Source organism: Nerophis ophidion, linkage group LG06 (genome assembly GCF_033978795.1).
Source record: "Nerophis ophidion isolate RoL-2023_Sa linkage group LG06, RoL_Noph_v1.0, whole genome shotgun sequence".
Taxonomy (NCBI): Eukaryota; Metazoa; Chordata; class Actinopteri; order Syngnathiformes; family Syngnathidae; genus Nerophis; species Nerophis ophidion.
Genome location: NC_084616.1, coordinates 69,438,833 through 69,464,125, shown reverse-complemented (window position 1 = coordinate 69,464,125; position 25,293 = coordinate 69,438,833). Strand labels below are relative to the sequence as shown.

General features: G+C 41.5%; 1 protein-coding gene across 1 annotated transcript in view; it reads left to right on the top strand.

Moving 5' to 3' along the window:
• The window catches only part of LOC133554616 (cilia- and flagella-associated protein 47-like), a 163,171-nt gene that overhangs the window by 129,451 nt on the left and 8,427 nt on the right, over positions 1-25,293 (top strand). The window contains exons 61-65 of the mRNA XM_061903567.1: positions 2,110-2,193; positions 5,102-5,228; positions 9,821-9,969; positions 12,821-12,980; positions 22,657-22,818. Of these exons, the coding sequence (XP_061759551.1) occupies positions 2,110-2,193; positions 5,102-5,228; positions 9,821-9,969; positions 12,821-12,980; positions 22,657-22,818 (682 nt within the window). The remainder of the gene's footprint in view (positions 1-2,109; positions 2,194-5,101; positions 5,229-9,820; positions 9,970-12,820; positions 12,981-22,656; positions 22,819-25,293) is intronic.

Below are 25,293 nucleotides of genomic sequence, written 5' to 3'. Positions count from 1 at the left end.
CCCACACTGGTTTAAATGTAACTTAGATATTGGGTGTCACTATGTAAAGCGCTTTGAGTCACTAGAGAAAAGCGCTATATAAATATAGTTCACTTCACTTCACTTCACATGGGTGGCTGGGCAGCGGCGACCACTTTGGCAGGAGTTAGCCATGCTCTCACGCGCTACAAAGGGCCTACAATTTTGTCTTTGGTGTCTTTGGACAGCTCTTTGCTCTTAGCCATGCTGAATGTTTGGGTCTTACTGATATTATGGGGTGGGCAGGTGTCTTTATGTAGCTAATGACCGAACACAGGTGCGTCTGATTCAGGATAATACAGTGGAGTGGAAGAGGACTTTTAAAGGCGGACTAACAGGTCTTTGAGGGTCAGAATTTTAGCTGATAGACAGGTGTTCAAACACTTATTTACAGCTGTATCACACGAATAAATTGCTAAAAAAATCATGGATTTAGATTTCTGGATTTTTCTTTTTAGGTTAGCTCTCATACAATGGACATGCACCTACCGTGGAAACTTCCGACCCCTCCATGATTTTTAAGTGGGAGAACTTGCAAAATAGCAGGGTGTTCAAATACTTATTTTTTTGACTGTATCTCAGTCAATCAATTAAGTTTTAATGACTAAAAAGTGCCCCACAGCATCCAGAGCATTAAGGAACTCCGGGCGGATCACGTCCACCCCCGGGGCCTTGCCACCGAGGAGCTTTTTAACTACCTCAGCGACCTCAGCCCCAGAAATAGGAGAGTCCACCACAGATTCCCCAGGCACTGCTTCCTCATAGGAAGACATGTTGGTGGGATTGAGGAGGTCTTCGAAGTATTCCTTCCACCTATCCACAACATCCGCAGTTGAGGTCAGCAGAACACCATCCGCACCATACACGGTGTTGATAGTGCACTGCTTCCCCTTCCTGAGGCGGCGGACGGTGGTACAGAATCGAAGCGATTCTGGACCACCGCTTCGGTGCGGCGTCTTCAGTAATGCGGACGTTGTACCGATCCGTTGTGGTGAAGAAGGAGCTGAGCCGGAAGGCAAAGCTCTCAATTTACCGGTCGATCTACGTTCCCATCCTCACCTATGGTCATGAGCTTTGGGTCATGACCGAAAGGATAAGATCACGGGTACAAGCGACCGAAATGAGTTTCCTCCGCCGTGTGGCGGGGCTCTCGCTTAGAGATAGGGTGAGAAGCTCTGCCATCTGGGAGGAACTCAAAGTAAAGCCGCTGCTCCTCCACATCGAGAGGAACCAGATGAGGTGGTTCGGGCATCTGGTCAGGATGCCACCCGAACGCCTCCCTAGGGAGGTGTTTAGGGCACGTCCAACCGGTAGGAGGCCACGGGGAAGACCCAGGACACGTTGGGAAGACTATGTCTCCCGGCTGGCCTGGGAACGCCTCGGGATCCCCCGGGAAGAGCTAGACGAAGTGGCTGGGGAGAGGGAAGTCTGGGTTTCCCTGCTTAGGCTGTTGCCCCCGTGACCCGACCTCGGATAAGCGGAAGATGATGGATGGATGGATGGACTAAAAAGTGCCTACTTAAGTCAATTTTGTCAGACATGGTCAACTGGCTTAAAATGTGAGACCCAAAGGAGTCAATTCCATGAAAAGTGGTTTGTTTATGTCAACATGTGTTGTTGTAGTATTACCTTAATTATTGCTCAGCAGCGTCAAACAACAACCTACACATAGTGACTTCCTGTTCAGTGCAAAGTAGGCTTCACAATAAAGCATCAAATTCATTTATATATATTGTTAACCCCCAGAAGAAAGACGTTCTTATGTTTGTAAACTTAGTCATTGTCTTCAATACAAACAACAGAATTCCTGCAGCAGATAAGATTATAGCATATCTTATAACAAGAAATTTACATGAAATTACAACAGGGTGTTTGCAGCTTTTTGCTGCTCGGGCCCAAAATATGCTCAAATAGAGGAAAAGTTTAAAAAAATGTTTAATATTACCCATGTTCCTTATGTCTCGTCAGCCAGTCTGCGAGGCATCAACTTAAACGGATTCCATTGTATAAATGTAGATTCATAAAAAAATGTTGGTTGTTCTTACAAACACACCTTGTAATCACTTGTTGATATATTTTTGTGTGAAATAGAAAAGGATCCCAGTGTGATGTCTGACTGCCCTCAGGTGACTTCTGACAAGGGGGCATTCTCTCTGTCTTTGGACCATGCTGAAGGTAAAGTCTGTGCTTCAAATCAAAATGATGGGTTTTATAGCACAGACCAGGCGGAACACATGGAAGACTTTTGTGATGTTTTTTGCAGGAGTGACTTGACAGTTAACATCTAAATGTCCTCCAATAAGCACATGAGGTTAATATTTTCTTGTATTTTAGTGAAGTCATTTACAGAAGTAAAAAAAATATATATTAACAAGTGTCAAATAGTTTTAGTTGCATATAACTTAGACAGAAACTATACAGAAACCCCTCCATCCATCCATTTTCTACCGCTTATTCCCTTTCGGGGTCGCGGGGGGCGCTGGCGCCTATCTCAGCTACAATCGGGCGGAAGGCGGGGTACACCCTGGACAAGTCGCCACCTCATCACAGGGCCAACACAGATAGACAGACAACATTCACACTCACATTCACACACTAGGGCCAATTTAGTGTTGCCAATCAACCTATCCCCAGGTGCATGTCTTTGGAAGTGGGAGGAAGCCGGAGTACCCGGAGGGAACCCACGCATTCACGGGGAGAACATGCAAACTCCACACAGAAAGATCCCAAGCCTGGATTTGAACCCAGGACTGCAGGAACTTCTTATTGTGAGGCAGACGCACTAACCCCTCTGCCACCGTGAAGCCCCTATACAGAAACATAATTCAATTTATCGCGTCATCAGTGGCGTGTCCAGACTTTTTTAAAGGGATGCCACAGGGTTGGCACCTTGTTCTGCAGGGGTGGCACCCATAAAACAATCAGTCTACCCCAGGGGCAGCTGTAGCTACTATAGTAGTTTACCACGGTTAACACCAACAAATATGAGGGGGATCTTCTTGGAAGACAATTGCTGACATTAAACAATATTGCAAAGCATTGAGATGTTGCAGTACGTCAGACCACGCAAAATACACATACATATGTCAAATTTACTTTTTAATAACACAAATCTCCCGTCCAAAGGCAAAACCTAGTAACTCACTTCTAGCTGATTTTGAGAAAACAAAAGGAAAACCAATCTATCTTGATGCTGTCTTACAAAGATCTACAAAGTCATCAAACGTATAGATGTTTTCTTGAGCTTTCATTTTTCTTGCCAATTGAGCCATGGATTGAATCTGCTCTCATGAACGTGTGCCTTTTCTCCGGATATTTTATCACAATCTCGGGTGGGCCCCATTCTGCGTTTGCACATTGGGCGTCCAGTTTTTATTTTGACCTCCACAGTTATCTGCCCAAAAGAGTATGCAAGGGGAAGAATCAAGAACAATACATTTAATGAAGGTGCTTGCAACGTCCTGGGCCAATCTTCCAAATATCCCCTCGGGCCATAATATCACAAAATCAGGTTGACCGCCGGCCCCCATTCGTGCAAATGTCTCATTAAAGACAAAAAGGCGACTGACAAAGAAGCTCTGATTGGTCCCTTGAGATACTAGGTTTTTCTGTTGTATCTACGCGGTTATGTGGTCGTTGCTAGGTCCTGCCATGCGCGTAACAGCTTACTTACGGAACAAATTACAATATCGCATACACTAATGTAAAGCATATCACTCCAAAATTATTATCAGCTCAGTTTTGACCAAAATTGAGTTACTGGGTTTTGCCTTTGGACGGGAGAAATATACTTTAGATCAGGGGTTTCAATTGCGGCCTGAAAGACGTTATTTTGCGGCCTCCACCTTAATATGAAAGTTTACTGTTAGTGCGGCCCCCGAGTTTTGTATGAATGGTGCTTGACAGCGTTGTGTAGGGAGCTGAAGGAATCTACCAATCACATAGATTGGTAGATCTACCGTCACTTGCGTGATGCAAGCAGAGAATCTCTCCCCCCCTGTTCCCCTCCTACTACCGTATTCTCCAAACAGAGAACATTTTTGTTATTTGGGTCCAGAATGGCTCTTTCAACATTCTGGGTTGCCTACCCCTGCGTTAGTGGAAAAGCGGCAAATGAGTGAACGCGACAGAGACGTTGCCATGGAGACGAGGGTTTTCTAACGTGCCTGGCAGACACCTGTCCGTCAGTAACAACAGTCCCCTATAACCTGGAACAATTCAAATCATCGTTATTTGTTTTTTTTATTTAATTTGCATTGCCTCACAATTCTTGATCCTCATTTTGTTCAATTATATTTTGATTTTATTTTGTGTTGAAAATAAAAATATAGACATTTAAACATATATTTTTTAAGAAATCTTTTTTTGCGGCCCAGCCTCACCCAGACTCTGCATCCAGTGGCCCCCAGGTAAAGTGAGTTTGAGACCCCTGCTTTAGATTGAAGCAAAGAACATATATTCATTACAATTATTGAAACAGTGACATTCATTGATGGTCTTATGAGCAATAGCATTTATTTTAGCACCTATTTCCATTCAGTGATAGTTTCCGAGCTTTTTTTCTTTGAATTAATTGAATAATTATTGTATGAACGGTTAAATTGTAATATATGACAGCCTATTAAAACGTTACAATCGTTAAATGCACTTTTAGATAATCTTTATGTCAAAAAAAAAAACTTTTGGAAATAAGCCAGCATACCTGACACACTGCCATTTTGGGAAAGTCCATCCATCCATTTCTACCGCTTATTCCCTTTGGTGTCGCGGGGGGCGCTGGTGTCTATCTCAGCTACAATCGGGTGGAAGGCGGTGTACGCCCTGGACAAATCGCCCCCTCATCGCAGGGCCAACACAGATAGACAGACAGCATTCACACTCACATTCTCTGGGATATACGTCACTTCTACCTTTTAAGAGAAGGTTATCTCTGATCTTTTAGTAAACATTACCTTCATAAGGAAATTAAGAAATTGGTCTAACATAGAAATAAAAAAATATCTTAGTCAAAATTAAGTGTTGTTGATTTTGATTTATTAGTTATTTTATCTTTCTTTGATTTTAGTTTTTGCTATGTTTGCAGATTTACAGATCAGCAACGGGGGCAGTCTGAATGTGCCGGTGGTGTTTGCGCCCAAGTCTATGGACCCACAACAGGCTTGGCTATGCATCACCATGAAGCCACTTGACATTATTACTAGCATTAAAAGGTGTGTTGTTGTTTTTTATTCATTTCTAAAAGCAAAATAGATAATCCTAACTTGAGTGTTGATGTCAAAGAATGGAATTGAGGGCAGGCTGGATATGTTTATGTTGACCAACTCTTCAAATCCTGGTGCTCCATGTACATTGTTTTTCCCCCCTAAATTTAAAACACTTTCTTATGGTCTATATAACATGTAATGTTTGTTAAAAACTTTCCATAGATTTTGTTTTACAGACCATCTTCAAGCCGCTTTCTGGCTATTTCTTCAAAATGTGCAGTTTGGTGGGCGGTCTTATTTACAGTGGGGCAAAAAAGTATTTAGTCAGCCACCGATTGTGCAAGTTCTCCCACTTAAAATGATGACAGAGGTCTGTAATTTTCATCATAGGTACACTTCAACTGTGAGAGACAGAATGTGAAAAGAAAATCCAGGAATTCACATTGTAGGAATTTTAAAGAATTTATTTGTAAATTATGGTGGACAATAAGTATTTGGTCAACCATTCAAAGCTCTCACTGATGGAAGGAGGTTTTGGCTCAAAATCTCACGATACATGGCCCCATTCATTCTTTCCTTAACACGGATCAATCGTCCTGTCCCCTTAGCAGAAAAACAGCCCCAAAGCATGATGATTCCACCCCCATGCTTCACAGTAGGTATGGTGTTCTTCGGATGGAACTCAGTATTCTTCTTCCTCCAAACACGACAAGTTGAGTTTATACCAAAAAGTTCTATTTTGGTTTCATCTGACAACATGACATTCTCCCAATCCTCTGCTGTATCATCCATGTATCCATTTTGGTATAAACTCAACTCGTCGTGTTTGGAGGAAAAAGAATACTGAGTTGCATCCCGAGTACCCCATACCTACTGTGAAGCATGGGGGTGGAAACATCATGCTTTGGGGCTGTTTTTCTGCTAAGGGGACAGGGTGATTGATCCGTGTTAAGGAAAGAATGAATGGGGCCATGTATCGTGAGATTTTGAGCCAAAACTTCCTTCCATCAGTGAGAGCTTTGAATGGTTGACCAAATACTTATTTTCCACCATAATTTACAAATAAATTCTTTAAAATTCCTACAATGTGAACTCCTGGATTTTTTTTTTGTCAAATTCTGTCTCTCACAGTTGAAGTGTACCTATGATGAAAATTACAGACCTCTGTCATCATTTTAAGTGGGAGAACTTGCACAATCGGTGGCTGACTAAATACTTTTTTGCCCCACTGTATGTGCCGAAGCTCTCCTCCAGGCAACACCCCCTTCGACATGTGTCTTCACCCAGTCAGCCATGTAGTAGTTTTTCATATCGAGTCGACTGACTGATATAATAAGTCAGAACAATACGCTAATTTATATTCGAAATGGTAACCGTGGAGGATTTTAGCATGTGCATGTACGAGCCAGTCTGCCTCATAACAAGAATACAGAGAAAAAAAGGAACTCGCCGACTACATTGTTAGACTACAACTAAAAGAAAACTGGCGGACTCGTGCAAAGCCCTTTGGGTAAACCTCTACCATGTATGGAGATATCCGCTGACGTAAATTAGCCAAAATATGTCAGTAAAATCTCAAATTCCCAACGGCTTATTTGGAACAGGCTTGGAAGGCTAACCTTACTCTCGCCAGACCCTCGTAGTTCGCTGAGTTCAGCACAAGGGTCTGGGCTGAAAGGCATTGCAAACTCCTTCCAGATAGCAAAAAATAATAAAATAATGAACCAATCAGGATCGCCGGGCAGGGTTTCATAGATGTGACGTAGCGCCGAAGGGACTGTTTGTTTCAAACAAAGGCAGCACGGAGCGAGGAGTCGTGTGCTGACATTGATTCTGCTATTGCAGCTGTTTTGCGACATCGATCGAATATTAATTATGGTCGGAAGGATGTTTTGGCTCTTCTTCCGACCGGGTTTGGATTTCCCAGTGTCGCTCATATAGCGTCACGGGTTGATTTTGATGTGAGTGGTTGAAGTAGCACGTCATTCGAGATAACAGACCAGTGGTTTCTCCAATCACATACAACGATTTTTTGCAAGGCTCCGCCTTCTGAAATACGTCTACTATTGAGAACACCCAGATTCTTGTGTGGAGCTCAGCGAACGACATTATTGGAACGCAATATTGTTTTATAAATATTTTCGCCATGCCTCTATTGTTTGATTTAAAGTTTTCAGGATTTATGCAGATCCCAAATACCCCAACACAGATACCACCAGTTAAGAAAAGTTGGTTTTGCAAAATAGGACCCCTTTAAGTCAATGTTGACACACATGGTTGACCGCTTTAGTCGAAAATGTGGCACCCAAAGTGGTCATTTCTATAACTAATGGGTTTGTTTATGTCGACATGTGTGGTAACCTTGTATACTTCATAATTATCATTTGCGTGACTGTGCAAAGCAGATTTGCGGTAATGTAAAAAGCAATAAAAACCAGTGAATAAGGGTGACACAGGAGAGGAACTACCTTCAAAGCTTCGGATGCTGTGACAAAGGAGTACACATCTCAGTGTCAAGCCAGATAATGTGGGTTTATGTTTGATCATGTTATGTTTTTGGACTCTTGTTTTCCGTTTTGCACTTCCTGGTTTTGTTTGTTTCCATAGTTACTCATTAGTTTCCACTTGGTCTCCAAGTCACACCCCTGTCCTCAGCCTCACACCTGCTAGTAATCATCATCACAGTCATTATTTATACCATTCTGTTTCTGTCCTCGTCCTGGGAACTTTGCATACTGCTTGCTAAGCTGCTTACTTACTATGACCACGCACCTACCTTGCCTTGCCACGCTGAATATTGATTTGACCACGCCACGTAAGATCTTGTTTATATTTATACCTCTGTGCAAGTCTTTGGTTTGTTCTGTACCATTGATAGTATATTTTGTTTTATTTGTATATAGTCATGCCATTGTGCTGTTTTGTTTGAAATTTAGTATACATTTTTATCCACCACTGAGCGCGCCCTTTGTTTTGCCTTTTTGTATTCAGTTCGTAAATAAATTAATCATGTTCTCACATTCACGCCTGGCTCATTCCAAATTCCCTCTGCATCGAAGAAGCAAAACTAATCCAAGTCAAAGTCCTGACACTCAGCCGTTCTTTAAAGGCCTACTGAAATGAGATTTTCTTATTTAAACGTGGATAGCAGGTCCATTCTTTGTGTCATACTTGATCATTTCGCAATACTGCCATGTTTTTGCTGAAAGGATTTAGTAGAGAACATCGACGATAAAGTTCGCAACTTTTGGTCGCTATTAAAAAAGCCTTGCCCGTACCGGAAGTAGCAGACGATGTGCGCGTGACGTCACCGGTGTGAGGGTTCCTCACATCCTCACATTGTTTATAATGTGAGCCTCCAGCAGCAAGAGCTATTCGGACCGAGAAAGGGACGATTTCCCCATTAATTTGAGCGAGGATGAAAGATTTGTGGATGAGGAAAGTTAGACTGAAACACAAAAAAAAGAAAGAAAAAGCGGCGGCAGTGTGAGCGTTTCAGATGTGATTAGACACATTTACTAGGATGATAGGTTGATTGGCAACACTAAATTGGCCCTAGTGTGTGAATGTGAGTGTGAATGTTGTCTGTCTATCTGTGTTGGCCCTGCGATGAGGTGGCGACTTGTCCAGGGTGTACCCCGCCTTCCGCCCGATTGTAGCTGAGATAGGCGCCAGCGCCCCCGCGACCCCGAAAGGGAATAAGCGGTAGAAAATGGATGGATGGATGGATTCTGGAAGATCCCTTATCTGCTTAATGTTTCAATAGTGTTTTAGTGAGATTGTAAAGTCATACCTCAAAGTCGGATGGCTGCGGTGAACGCCAATGTCTTTCAAAGAAGCCAAGCTCACCGCTGCCTTTTTTGACAGCTGCTGCAGGGGGACGCATAATCCACTGATGTCTCCGGTAAGAGTCGACTTAACATCACAATTTTCCCATCCAAAAACTTGCTGGTTGACGTAGACAAACATGTTTGCTTGACCGCTCCGTGTTAAAGCTTCACAACAAACAAAGAAACAGAGGCTGTGTCTCGGTTGCTAAAGGCAGCTGCAATCCACCGCTTTCAACCAATAGCATTCTACTTTGACGTCTCCATTATTAATTGAACAAATTGCAAAAGATTCAGCAACATAGATGTCCAAAATACTGTGTAATTATGCGATGAAAAGAGACGACTTTTAGCCGCAAGTGGTGCTGGGCTAATATGTCCCCTCCATCCCGAGACGTCACAAACACATGTCATCATTCCGCGACGTTTTCAACAAGAAACTCCGCGGGAAATTTAAAATTGCAATTTAGTAAACTAAAAAGGCCGTATTGGCATGTGTTGCAATGTTAATATTTCATCATTGATATATAAACTATCAGACTGCGTGGTCGGTAGTAGTGGGTTTCAGTAGGCCTTAAATCCTCCTTTCTATGACTAACAAAACACACCATGTAGGTTTGAAATTGCGGAAAACCATGTCAAAAATACTTTATTGTCACCAATTCTCTGTTTGTCTTTCGGTTATGCCAACAAGCGCTTATGTCGACATAATTCAGCCATGCTGAGAAATGGTCAATTTAACTTAGTGTCCTCCATATACATATTTAACAGGCCACTTCAGAATCTGTCGACCATCTGTTGGATCTACCCTCTCTGCGGGTTTCCAGTCAAAGAGGCGGAGGACAGCTCAGCGCTCTGCGTGCTCCGGTGTGAAGTGGGCTGCCAGACGGAAAAGAAGCTTGATGTGCTGCTCACTGGATGTGAGTGCTTTCATCTTTTTGTCTAATTGGAGTTGGGGTGTCAAGCAATATACTAGGCATGGGCAAACTACGGCTCACAGGCCATACAATGTCCACTTATGTCTCAAGCCATTTGCACATTTAAACGGTTTCTGGAACAAAAGGTTCTGTGCTTTCTAGTGATGTACCCATGTCACCGAGGTAATTCAAGAGACCGCATTACAGCAGCTCCAAGAAGACCAAAGCAGAGTGGGGTTTTTTTTTTAAAGAGGAGAAAAAGGGATGGAGGCCTCTGCCTGTTCTTGGTTACTGTACACCATGGCTAATTAATCAGAATCAGAAATAATTTAACCATAAATATTTTAATAATCCTGAGGGGAAAATAATATTTTCAGCACAATCCCATTCAAGAGTAGACAAACTTAAATGTTTTGGTTTTAAGGATAAAGGGAACTGACTTCTCGCTCTCATTTGTCATATTCCTGATAAACTGATGTTTTTACAGGGGAACTGCACTCTTTTTCCCTATCATTCACAATCATTATGAGAGACAAGAACACATTTTTTTTTGTAAGGAGTTGTGGTGGATAGGCCGGAAGCTTAAACGGCAAACAAAGTGGTTTTAGTACAAAAGTTTTATTTACCCATATTCAAAAGTACAAGTTGGATTGAATTGCCAATGCAGACAGACAGCTTCCTCCGAAGGATTCAGAATCAAGCAAAATCATGCAAATCATATCAAATATTGGTCTCCTGGCTTTTTATATGTTTTCCTCATCTGTCAAGGTCTAGTTGTTTTGCAACTGCTGGCTCCAAAACAACAGTGGATCCCTTAGCCATAACAAACAGTCAAAAATTTTTTTAGAATGGTCAGAGCGACCACAAACTCAACTTTCCCCTACGTATGATCCTTTGGTTCTGAATAGGAAAAAAAGAAAAGAGCAGACCTCTTAAAGCTTTTTGACAGATTTTCTTTTAGGACTTCAACAGACACAAAATATGGTATAAAAGTCAAAAATTCCACTACAGAGTTTAAAGATGATAAAAAAAAAACACTTGAAAGATGCAGCTTATGGTGTCACCATTATAGCCTTCAAAGCCATCTATCTATCTATCCATCCATCCATCTTCTTCCGCTTATCCGAGGTCAGGTCGCGGGGGTAGCAGCCTAAGCAGGGAAGCCCAGACTTCCCTCTCCCCAGCCACTTCGTCTAGCTCTTCCCGTGGGATCCCGAGGCGTTCCCAGGCCAACCGGGAGACATAGTCTTCCCAACGTGTCCTGGGTCTTCCCCGTGGCCTCCTACCGGTTGGGCGTGCCCTATCTAAACAACTTCAAAACCGTGAATCAATATTTTATATACACACTGCAAGTATATAATGTAGTAACATACACATTCATAGAATTATGTAATATGTTCAATATTACATATTATTTTGGTCATTTTATGCATTGTCGGAACTAATTTCCTCGGCGCATTTATTTCTGTTTCCATAGTAGCGCACCTCCAACTTTCGGCACCAAAAATGTGGCTTCCTACTTCGGAATACAAACACGAGTGTTTTCTAACCATGGCAGACTTGATAATAGATAATAAGAATGACTGTTTTTGTACATACGAAGATTCACAATCTTATCATTTTGAAGCTGAATATATGGAGGATGAACTCATTTATACATGCGAGCATGAAGAGAGAGTGAAACGTTGGGGGAGATGGGTGCCGAGAGGGTGAGGTCAGCATACAGGCTGCGGAACATAAATTAAGTATTTTTGGAGGTTCTTGAATGCATTTTTAAATTGACTTAGAGGTAGAATGGATTGCGCCCTTTAACTACATTGCTAGCCACCGGAAAAGGGTGGAGTGCCATCTCCGGGTTGGGGAGGAGACCCTGCCCCAAGTGGAGGAGTTCAAGTACCTAGGAGTCTTGTTCACGAGTGGGGGAAGAGTGGATCGTGAGATCGACAGGCGGATCGGTGCGGCGTCTTCAGTAATGCGGACGTTGTACCGATCCGTTGTGGGGAAGAAGGAGCTGAGCCGGAAGGCAAAGCTCTCAATTTACCGGTCGATCTACGTTCCCATCCTCACCTATGGTCATGAGCTTTGGGTCATGACCGAAAGGATAAGATCACGGGTACAAGCGGCCGAAATGAGTTTCCTCCGCCGTGTGGCGGGGCTCTCCCTTAGAGATAGGGTGAGAAGCTCTGTCATCCGGGAGGAACTCAAAGTAAAGCCGCTGCTCCTCCACATCGAGAGGAGCCAGATGAGGTGGTTTGGGCATCTGGTCAGGATGCCACCCGAACGCCTCCCGAGGGGGGCACATCCAACCGGCAGGAGGCCACGGGGAAGACCCAGGACACGTTGGGAAGACTATGTCTCCCGGCTGGCCTGGGAACGCCTCGGGATCCCCCGGGAAGAGCTAGACGAAGTGGCTGGGGAGAGGGAAGTCTGGGCTTCCCTGCTTAGGCTGCTGCCCCCGCGACCCGACCTCGGATAAGCGGAAGAAGATGGATGGATGGATGGGCTAGCCACCTAAAACGAGCAGATTTGTAAAAAACAACAACTTTTGTCTTCTTGTCTCTTAAAAGTATTGTGAATGAAAGGCAACATTCCAAAATAAGTGCAGTTCCCCTTTAAAGGACCCACTGCAAAAAAGCCACTCAAAAATAATCTATTTGACCGAGCTCTAGTATTTTTAGGAATCTGCTGCAAAAAATGTTAGTCCTTTCCAAGATTCTTTATCTGAACTCATGGACCGGTCCAGTGTCATTTATGGGCCGGATTTGGCCCCCGGTCTACCTGTTAAATATAGCACTGCTGTAGTTGATCACAGTTTTTGCACCTCTGTTTACTGTTTTTTGTTTCACTTGTTCAGTTTCCCCAGTGCTTGTCGAAGGCTTCCGGTGTGAGGTGCGTTCAGAGGGTGAAGCACAGGACTGCCTGTCCGCCTCCATCCTTGCAGGGCGGAGGGATCCTAAGACTGGTGTGGTAACGCTCACCTTGAGTCTGATCTACTTTCCGGTCAAGCAAAGCAGGTGATCCGAAAAAACATAAAAAGTTTTCTAACATTATTGGTGATTATTATTTTCTAATCAGCCCAACCTGAGCACAAATAGCCACACCCTAAACCAAGTGTTGACATTTCATTTTTCAAAAGAGTCGAAAAATTAGACTGAAAATATTGTGGAGGGCTGTGCTAAACAGGCTGAACCTAATCATGCAACAAAGTCTATTCTGTCATTTGTAGCGTAGGAAGGTTGAAATTTAAAGTATTAACTTTCAAACGCTGCTAAGTTTGTTACATTAGTGTTGTTTTATGAAATTATTCCTGTGCTCTCTGACCGCTAGTTGTTGTTTGCATATTTGTACATCTAAGTGTTTGTGTTTTGAATTGTCTTCTCCTGTTTGATTGATTGATGGATTGAAACTTTTATTAGTAGATTGCACAGTACAGTACATATTCCGTACAATTGACCACTAAATGGTAACACCCGAATAACTTTTTCAACTTGTTTAAGTCGGGGTCCACGTTAATCAATGCATGGTAAACATAGTTCAACATAGATTTCAAGTTTTATTCGTCACATGCAGAGTACACCAAAGTGAAAGGCTTTTTTCCATACTCTTCAGATATTGCGTACATTGGGATCCAAACACGAATTGCAGAATCTAATACACTAAATACCAAAAATACAATAATTTGAATAGCTCTGATGTACATTAATTACAAGACAGTAAGTTACAGTAGTTATGGTAGAGTTATCAGTACAAGTAGAAGTACAGTAGTCAAATACAGTACCAGTGCAAGATCAAATAGTATTGGAGCAACAAATATGAAGGTGTCTACAGTTATTTGGGAGTTGAGTAGTGACAGTAGTATGAACAAAGGTAATGGAACAGTATGACTTATTTATACTCTTGTTTTTACATTATTTACAGTCATTGTTGAACCAAACATAGCGTTGGCTGATTTGTTTAGGTGGATGTGTACCATTTGTATGTTGACACAAGCTCCACGTAGAAGTTACCATAGCAACACAAATGTCCTAACTTTTTCCCGCCAAGGGCTTTATACTAAAAAATCAATGAACAACGTTGAAATTCTCAAACTTTTTATTTATCACTGGCAAAACATATTATCAATATTTCAAATTTGTGTTGTTACTTACTCATCTTAGGTCTTTTATCCCAATTGTTGCTGTTTTTTTGTTCTATAATTATATTTTAAAAAAATAGCTGTGAGCTGCATTCTGGATTTGATGTAGTGGACTACACACAAAATAAAGACCAATACAATTTTTTCAATAATTTTTTTCAATAAAAATTGTAATAAATACATTTCTTGATTATTCAAATAATATCATTATTTATTGGTCAATAGTTTTTTGCATTTTTCTGTTTTGTGGTTGGACAAAGGTTTAATAGGCAATGGATTTCCTCATTCTTTATAGCAGGGGTCTCAAACATGCGGCCCACAACCGCGAGACGTTATTTTGAGGCCCTCGCCTTGATGTGAAAATTTTATGTTGGTTGGCCCGCGAGGTTTACATGAATGGTGCTTTACAGCGTCGTACTTTTATACCCTTGATTTTTCCAGGAGACTCCCAATGTCAGTGCCCCTCCAGGGATAATCATTCTCTCGAATTTCACCTCAACAACAATATTAAGAGGGCACCGTGGAGGCACTGCCTTAAGCGTCCTCTTCAACCTGTACTCACAGCGTGCCAGCCCAGCCACATGTTATAGCCGGTATAAAAAAACACAGTAAGAGACAGCAAGACATAGTTGATCAACAGCCACACAGGTCACACTGAGGGTGGCTGTACAAAGAATTTTAACACTGTTACAAGTATGCGCCACACTGTGAACCCACACCAAACAAGAATGACAAACACATTTTGGGAGAACATCCGCATCGTAACACAACAGAACAAACACCCAGAATCCCATGCATCCCTAACTCTTCCGGGCTACAATATACACCCCTGCTCCTCCCAACCCAACCCCAACCCCACAGTGATAAAGTTGTTTATACGGCCACCCTCAGTGTGACCTGTTTGGCTGTTGAATAAGTATGTCTTGCAGTCACTTCCGTGGGTCTGCGGAAGCCTCATACAATATGTGACTGGGTCTGCACACTGTTTGTATGGTAGAAAAGCAGACGAGATGGTAGTTCGTAGAGAACACCAAAGGTAGTGCCATCACGACACGCCTTTACTACTGTTGCCCGGGTGAAAACCGGGAGAATGATTGCACCGGTATATTGACGGGAGGAGCACTGATATTCGGGTGTTTCCCGGAAAAGTCACAGAAGTCGGCAAGTATGTTGCTAGGGCGGGAAAGCCATTCAAAGAAAGTGAATTCATTAAAAACTGAATGTTAGATTTTAGGGGCTTCACGGTGGCAGAGGGGTTAGTGCGTCTGCCTCACAATACGAAGGTCCTGCAGTTCTGGGTTCGAATCCAGGCTCGAGATCTTTCTGTGTGGAGTTTGCATGTTCTCCCCGTGAATGCGTGGGTTCCCTCCGGGTACTCCGGCTTCCTCCCACTTCCAAAGACATGCACCTGGGGATAGGTTGATTGGCAACACTAAAATTGGCCCTAGTGTGTGAATGTGAGTGTGAATGTTGTCTGTCTATCTGTGTTGGCCCTGCGATGAGGTAGCGACTTGTCCAGGGTGTACCCCGCCTTCCGCCCGATTGTAGCTGAGATAGGCGCCAGCGCCCCCCGCGACCCCGAAAGGGAATAAGCGGTAGAAAATGGATGGATGTTAGATTTTATTAAGAAAAGTTTTCTTGCGGCCCAGCCTCACCCAGTTTCTGCATCCAGTGGCCCCCAGGTAAATTGAGTTTGAGACCCCTGCTTTATAGGGTTTTCATTGGAATTTCACAACATTGCAGATGATTGATTTGCAGCTTAAAGTTGTTTGGTCCAAAGCTCTCTGTGTTGCACCACTGGACTTTGTTTATTGATTTTTCAGACATATTTTAATTAGATGAATTGTCTAGCCAACATCAAATGCTGTATTTTTCTCTCCAACAGTAAAAAAAAAAAAAATACAATAAAAATAAAAATAAAATAATGAAAATAAAATAATAATAATAATAAAGTAAGAAACCACAGACATATGTCAACATAAAACCACAGATAGCTGCATTTCTGAATGACCATAAAAAGACAAAGCAACCCACCAGCACACAACAGGCTCATCAACCACCCACATTTCAATTGTGCTTCAATCAGGGTTAATTTGGAGATCAGTTTCTCCTACATATCTCAGAAAGGCGGCACCCCACAGTTCTTGAACCTTTCCAAAACAACCGTTCAATGTCAACCTAATCTTCACCAGTTTGAGGAAATAAGCAACATCTTAAATCCAGCGGGTGTGGCAAGGAAGCGCTGTAGCTTTTGTCACGCCTGTAAGATTATGTTTTGTTTTTTGCCATGTTTGGTCAGGTTATGTTTGGTTTTTTGGACATTTAGTTCTGTCTTTGCACTTCCTGGTTTGTTTTTGTCTCCATGCCAACCCATTAGTTTCACCTGGTCTCCTAGTCACGTCCCTGTCCTCAGCCTCACACCTGTTTTCACTAATCATCACAGCTGCTATTTAAGTCATTCTTTTTCTGTCTTCATCCTGGCATCTTCACTTACCCATGCTGGTTCCTACCTTCATGCCCTCGTTCACAGTTACATGTCATGTAAGTTTTTGTTTATAGTTCATAGTTAATTGCCTTTGTGCTAAGTTTTTTGTTTATGTCCATAGTTTATGCCATAGTGCAAGTGTTTGTTTCCATAGCCAAGTTTTGTACCTCCATTGTGAGCGCTTTTTGTTTGTCTTTTGTTAGTTATAGTGTTAAAATAAAAAGAGGCACTCACATTCACGTCTCGCTCGTGCCAAGTTCCCGCTGCGTCAAAGAAACAACTTTAATCCAAGTCACGGTCTGACAGCTTTCCAATTTAACTCAATGAGTCTTCTAGCCAACTGAGTAGTGAATGCTACAATATTCATTTTTTGGATTTGTTAAGTGTATATGATTGAGGTGCTACCCCAAATAGTCCACTTTGACGATTCGGTGTAATCATTTTGCCAGTGACCACAGACAAATTTCCGTCCAATAACTGTTCAGGGACGGGTCGAGCCAAATTATATGTATTAAATTAGCTGGAGACTGTTTGCACTAATCACACGGTACAGATATTCTGTCATACCTCTTATTTTGTCGGACTTTGGTATAATAAGTACGATGTATTAGTTTGCATTTGGATAAGGCTGTGTCTTGCACAATTAGAAGACTTATAAACTCTACTTAAAATCTCTGTCCAGCTATCCAGAGACAAAGTCGCTCCTAAATCCAAATAAAAAATGGGTCATTAATACATGTATTTTATGTTTTTAAAGCTGGAAGTGGTGTCAAAAACGCATTTTAAAACGGTCAGTCGGTAAATATGGATACCTAGGGAAAGTATGACGGACAAAACTGCAGATCTGTTGGTAATTTGAAAAAGTGTTGTTTAAGGAGTAAAAATTAATCACAAAGTTGTTGGAAACAGGTAAAAGTGTTGTCCATTTACACATCTTTAATGCTATTAATCCCCAGGCTTCACCATCTTTAAAAGGCACTATTGACAAGACTACAAATAGTCTGTAAACCAAAATAGCACTAAAACTGAACCCAAATTCTAAATTAAGTTTTTACGATTAGATTTTTTTGTAAAGCGTAAGTAGAAGAATGGATGGGCAAGTAAACCAGAGCCCTAAGAGATATTGTTTTAAATGAATTAACCTCCATAATCAGCCATAACAAAGGATGATCAATTGCTTCATATTTCTGCCAATATTTAAAAATTCAATTGTTGGTTTCCCAGTAATAAAACTTAAAAGTTCGGTAGTGCCAATCAACCCGACAATTTGGGTCTTTGTAAATATTGTTTACGTAATATGTGAGTCTTTTCATCCCAAATGAAGTCCAAAATTCTAATATAATTTACGAAAGGACGACTGAGGGAGAAAAAGTGATACACACTGGAACAAATAAATAACTACAAACATAAAAAAACAATCACTTACTCTATACAATGTCTGCTCTCACTGGCATACCGACTGATGGAATATTTAGAACTTTCAGCACAAGACCCGTGGTCCCTGTTTAGTTAGGAAATCCTCATAATCATTACTCCTTTGGTAAAACAAGCATGTTGTCACGTCTTCCTAGTGATGTCTTCAGTTCTATGTTGAATTTTGAAGTTAACCAACTTCTTGGTTTAAGGCCACAACCTCCACCAACTCAGAGGCAATGCAGCAGCAGTAGCAGCGTAGTATACCAATATGTATAGCAATAATTCTATATTCAAGATAGTCCAGAACAATAGCAACCTTCATCTTGAACAGTATCGGCCGGGGGACAAACGGTCTTTTCATTTGGATTCAAAACTTCTTGTCTCAATCCACAAAGCCTTATGAATAAAGTCAGAGGCAATCAAAAGTTTTGTTTTCATGAATTGCCGTTCGAAAACTCCAACGACTCCCTGCCGCCGGTCTTTCTTTGCTTCAGACCTGCATCCGCTCCGAGACATTCTTGGTAGTAGCTTCATTCGTGGCGTCAATCGCAGCGTCATTTCTTGACGCTCACTGCTATTTAACATCAGCATTGCCTTTAAATTCCTCGGGACCCACATCAGCGAGGACCTCACCTGGGATCACAACACCCAACAAACAATAAAGAAAGCCCAGCAGTGACTGTACTTCCTAAGAAGGCTGAGAAAATTTGGTATGCCACCCAAAATTCTCAGCAACTTCTATACAGTAGAAGTACAGTTGAGAGTGTCCTTACCAGCTCAATCACGGTCTAGTATGGAAACTGCACTGCTAAGGACGGGAAGGCACTCCAGCGAGTGATTAAAACTGCTCAGTACATATCAGGAGCAGCCTTCCCCTCACTACAGGACATGTACCCTACCAGGGCCACCAGGAGAGCTCACAACATCATAAAGGACAGTACACACCCCCAGCACAGTCTCTTCAGCCTCCTACCATCAGGCAGACGATACAGGAGCCTGAAATCCAGGACTATGAGACTGACAAACACTTTCTACCCACAGGCCATCAGGCTTGTGAATGCTAACTTGTGAATACTAGCTCCCCCCCTGTTTTTACCCATGTCTTTTTAAACAAAAGATAGCTACCTTGACCACCCCCGAACTGTGAACCATCACTGTAGACACTTTTCACCTTTGATCACTAAAGACACTAACTGCTGCTGTGAACCAAGGTCACCTCCATATTTATACTGTTGGCTGTCAATCAGAATGTGCAATAATGTTATGTTACTTACTGTGCCTTGTATATACATTTTATTTTTTTATTTTTAGCTAAGTACTGTGTGACTTGTTGAAGTAGATGGACTAGCAAAGTCAGATTTTCATTGTATGGCAAACTGTCTAACTGTAAATATGACAATAATCCATCCATCATCCATCATCTTCCGCTTATCCGAGGTCGGGTCGCGGGGGCAACAGCCTAAGCAGGGAAACCCAGACTTCTCTCTCCCCAACCACTTCGTCTAGCTCTTCCCGGGGGATCCCAAGGCGTTCCCAGGCCAGCCGGGAGACATAGTCTTCCCAACGTGTCCTGGGTCTTCCCCGTGGCCTCCTACCGGTTGGACGTGCCCTAAACACCTCCCTAGGGAGGCGTTCGGGTGGCATCCTGACCAGATGCCCGAACCACCTCATCTGGCTCCTCTCGATGTGGAGGAGCAGCGGCTTTACTTTGAGTTCCTCCCGGATGGCAGAGCTTCTCACCCTATCTCTAAGGGAGAGCCCCGCCACACGGCGGAGGAAACTCATTTCGGCCGCTTGTACTCGTGATCTTATCCTTTCGGTCATGACCCAAAGCTCATGACCATAGGTGAGGATGGGAACGTAGATCGACCGGTAAATTGAGAGCTTTGCCTTCCGGCTCAGCTCCTTCTTTACCACAACGGATCGATACAACGTCCGCATTACTGAAGACGCCGCACCGATCCGCCTGTCGATCTCACGATCCACTCTTCATATGACACGTCATATGACAATAAACAATCTTGAATCTATTAGAGACGTAAAATTTGTAATTCTGAGCCAGTAATTTCCGGAAGTTATCTCATCCTGTGAGAAGCCTCCATTTTACTAATGATTTCCAATGTTGCAAAAATGTGTAGAATAACAATTAAAATACCACATTTCTGTCAACAAAGATTTGCGTCAGCCTTTGATTGTTGGCTAATATAGCTAATATAGACACTTACGTGTTGCCTTCATTATAACACCTATATAAGGCTTTTAATTTTTGTTGCGGCTCAAGGCGGACTTGTATTTTTTATTTTTGGTCCAATATGGCTCTTTCAAAATTTTGGGTTGCCGACCCCTAGCCTAATACGACCCAAACAAATAAATATTACATTATTATTATTATTATGAATGTCTCTTTTACTACATTACATATATACCGTATTTTTCGGACTATAAGTCGCAGTTTTTTTTCAGAGTTTGGCCGGGGGTGCGACTTATACTCAGGAGCGACTTATGTGTGAAATTATTTACACATTACCATAAAATATCAAATAATATTATTTAGCTCATTCATGCAAGAGACTAGACATATAAGATTTCATGGGATTTATCGATTAGGAGTGACAGATTGTTTGGTAAACGTATAGCATGTTCTGTATGTTATAGTTATTTGAATGACTCTTACCATAATATGTTACGTTAACATACCAGGCACCTTCTCAGCTGGTTATTTATGCCTCATATAACGTACACTTATTCAGTCTGTTGTTCACTATTCTTTATTTTAAATTGCCTTTCAAATGTTCCATCTTGGTGTTGGGTTTTATCAAATAAATTTCCCCCAAAAATGCGACTTATAGTGCAAGGGTCGGGAACCTTTTTGGCTGAGAGAGCCAAGAATCCAAATATTTTAAAATGTATTTCCATAAGAGCCATATAATATTATTTTCAACACTGAACACAACTAAACGCGTGCATTTTTAAGTAAGACCAACATTTCTAGAGTACAATAGGTTTCTTATTCTTTGTAATAACATTGTTATTTAGAAGCTAACTGTGGAGAGGGTGTGGCCTGCGGGCCTCCAGCGAAGCGGGGTGTGCCACGACCGGCCTCGAAATCAGCGACAGGTGCGTAGTCGGCCCACCTGGGCCTTGTTATCTAATCACTTGTCGCTCTGTTATAAGCAGCAGCCAGGAGGAGAGACGGGGTTGGGGCTGGAGCCAGAGCGAGAACGAAAGAGAAAAAGACAATTGCTGGAAAGCAACTGAGAGACTTATTGAAACATAAAACAACATTGTAACCCTGAAACAGGCTCTCATGTCGGTGCTTGGTGCCCCCAGGAGGGCAAGCCCCACACTAATCAATAATAAATAAATAACTTTTTACGGTTAACGCAACTTCTTGAACAGGTGCAGTAGAAAACGGATGGATGGATTAAAAATGCAATAGAATGTTTTATATTTTGAACGTTATTTTTAACACTGTGATTACAACTGGAATTATTCATTACTTAGCGAGTTAAGCAATGTCAGCTCAGATTTATCGGAGAACCAGATGCAGTCATCAAAAGAGCCACATCTGGCTCTAGAGCAGGGATGGGCAAACTACGGCCCGTTGGCCTTTTTAATCCGGCCCGCCAAATAGTAGAACACAATTAGGCAAAGATGTTTTGAGAATTGCCACAACAAAACTAATACTAGACTTCGACGCATTGGCAAAATAAATGGTGATAAACAACACTGCTTCCTCTGAAAGAGTGTAAGTGTTAATTAACCCTGTAATACCACTTTTATGTTTCTTTGAGGTTATGATATGGTATTGTTGAAAATAGATGTATAGCCCATGTTTGGGAAGTCTACTCTTGGTTTCAACAGGTATGATATGCTTTGGAATGCATCATGTGTTCGCCCGGCCCGTCTGTCAAATTTCAATAGCCAATTTTGCCCCTGAGCCAAAAAGTTTGCCCACCCCTGCTCTAGAGCCATAGGTTCCTTACCCCTGCCCTAGTGCGACTTATATATGTTTTTTCCTTCTTTATTATGCATTTTCGGCAGGTGCGACTTATACCCCGGAGCGACTTATACTCCGAAAAACACGGTACTTACAGCGCGTGTATAAAACAATGATGGAGGTTTTTCGATGTTTCAGAGCCCTTAATCGGCGGAATAGAGCAAATCTCCTTACCGCCATTGTTAGCGGAGTCCTGATAGTGTTTATTTACGAGTTAGGATAAATAAATCATTGTGAATGTGAGAAAAAATTTGCTGAGAGTAAAGTCACATAAACTGTGTGATTAATCTGATGAACCAACTTGTTATTTTTGGTATTCCTAATTAAGAAACAAATATAATTATTAAAAGATTACGGATTTTTGCCTATGTTTTTCAGACTTAAGGGACACTATAATATTACTGCAGCCAAGGCATAACTCTTGTTTGTCTTCCTGCTTGTACATTACATTTGGTTTTCTGCTGACAGGAGCCATTCATCAGCTCTGATCTTAATCTGCATGAAAACATTGTGGGTGCAACACCGCCCACTCCACAACAAATATCTTCAGCTGAATAGTCAATGATAAGACGAGGAGGCCCAGGCATAATGAAGTGAAGATGCTTTAAAAAATATTCTTTGGTATCAACACTTTGTCTGTGTGTGTTTATACAGGTGCACAGCAGTCCTCACAGTGCAGCACACATCTGGACAAATTTGGGAGTTTCCCATTGATGTGATTGGCACCAAGCCTCTGGTCGATGACGTCATCGTCACTGAAGCCACCGAGTTTGGTAAAACATCAGCGGTGGGATTCTACTTGACCAGCACCACCCGGTGTGTACCATTATAGTCTTGTTTTCTATTTCTTCCAAGTTGAAGGAAATCTTTGACTCCCTTTCCTTTTCAGTAACATTTGCACCACACACACAACAAAAGAGTTAACGCTAACATCCCACATCCGTCTTTTTTAATTGGCAATGGCTTCGTCTCAGTCTGCTACATTAACATCCAGGTACTGACAGCGGATTGCATTTACTCGTACTTCTCAGTGTGAACGCACTCATGCACTGCAAAGACAAAGGACTTGATCTACTATGACCCAAATACTACATTCTGAACAGCATGTGCAAATGATAAAATTGCGAGTACTATTAGTGGGCATGTTGCAGGTGATCTACTAAGACTGAGTGTACAATAAGAACTGCAAAAGTGTTGCAGACCACCCTATTTAACGTATTTTTGGACTATAAGTCATAGTTTGGCCGGGGGTGCGACATATACTCCGAAGCGACTTATGTGTGAAATTATTAACACATCACCGTAAAATATCAAATAATATTATTTATCTCATTCGCGGAAGAGACGAAGAAAATGTCAGCAATCGTCACACACATGTCAACCAATAAGAATTTGGCAGAAGTGCATTGTGGGTCATGGGATGCTAACTGCCATATGCTATATGCTACTGCCGTAGCTATTAAAATGGATCATTTCATCGTTGGCGGTAACTTATAAAAACTGAGAAGGGGTGAACAAAAATGGCACCGAAAAGGAAATCGTGTACTGCAGATTATAAGATGGAAGTCGTGAAATATGCAGCAGAAAACGACATACTTTTGGAGTTGGCAGAGTTGTTTAGAAGAGACATCAAGGAAGAATATTTCATCTGATTTATCGATTAGGAGTGACAGATCGTTTGGTAAACGTATAGCATGTTCTATATGTTATAGTTATTTGAATGACTCTTACCATAATATGTTACGTTAACATACCAGGCACCTTTTCAGTTGGTTATTTATGCCTCATATAACGTACACTTATTCAGTCTGTTGTTCACTTATCTTTGTTCATTTTAAATTGCCTTTCAAATGTCTATTCTTGGTGTTGGATTTTATCAAATAAATTTCCCCCCAAATATGCGACTTATACTCCAGTGCGACGTATATATGTTGTTTTCCCTCTTTATTATGCATTTTCGGCCGGTGCGATTTATACTCCGAAACGACTTATAATCCGAAAAATACGGTAAATGAGGATTTTGCGTGTAGTACCCGCTGTCCCTATGGAGACACTCCTTTCTCTCTACGTTCACGTTACCATGCTTTTCAACCTGGGACATTTTGTGATTTTTTTGAAAAATGGATGGAGAGATTTAACATACCATACCAACTTTATTCATAAAGCCCTTTAAAAACAACCACAGTTGAAGATCAAAGGGCTGTAAACCACAAAGAAATAGAGGCAAATGACAGACTAAAAAATAACACTTAAAACAGAAGTAAAATACACATTGAAAAAGCAAATACAAATTACCCTAAGAACAATTTGTGCAGCAGCTCACGAGCTGAGTATGTCAGTACCGTAGCTGTGTAAGCGGCACTAAAGGTACTTTCTCTGCCTTATAACGCTTATAATAACATGCGTAATACCTGGTTAAAAATCAGGACACAGAGTGTAAGAGGATGATTGTCGATGTTTTTTTTATATTTTCTAAAAGGGTTTATTTACAATACATTACTCCCATTAGCGACATTGTTAGTCCCCTCGTACTCGCCGTATATTACAATTTTGATTACATAAAAAAAACACAATCATATGTGTTGTTGTCTTAAATAGAGATAGTGAATGATAAACAACATTCCAAAGAAAGGGAAGTTCCTCTTTAAATCTTTTATTGACTCCAATATGGAATTGCTGGATAAACTTTTATTTCTAACAGATAACACACAACAACAACAGATTCTCTCAGTTTGAAGTGATCGCCTTCTTCCGATGTATTCTGATGTAAATGGACCCGTTTGCAAACATGATCATATATGTATTTTCTCCTTCCACTATAATATATATATATATATATATATATATATATATATATATATATATATATCCCACCATTATATATGAATAGTTTTTGTTCATATAGAATATATGTATATATATATATATATACACCACTATTACAGTGGGGCAAACAAGTATTTAGTCAGCCACCGATTGTGCAAGTTCTCCCACTTAAAATGATGACAGAGGTCTGTAATTTTCATCATAGGTACACTTCAACTGTGAGAGACAGAATGTTCTTGGGATGCAACTCAGTATTCTATTTCCTCCAAACACGACGAGTTGAGTTTATACCAAAATGGATACATGGATGATACAGCAGAGGATTGGGAGAATGTCATGTGGTCAGATGAAACCAAAATAGAACTTGTTGGTATAAACTCAACTCGTCGTGTTTGGAGGAAGAAGAATACTGAGTTGCATCCCAAGAACACCACACCTACTGTAAAGCATGGGGGTGGAAACATC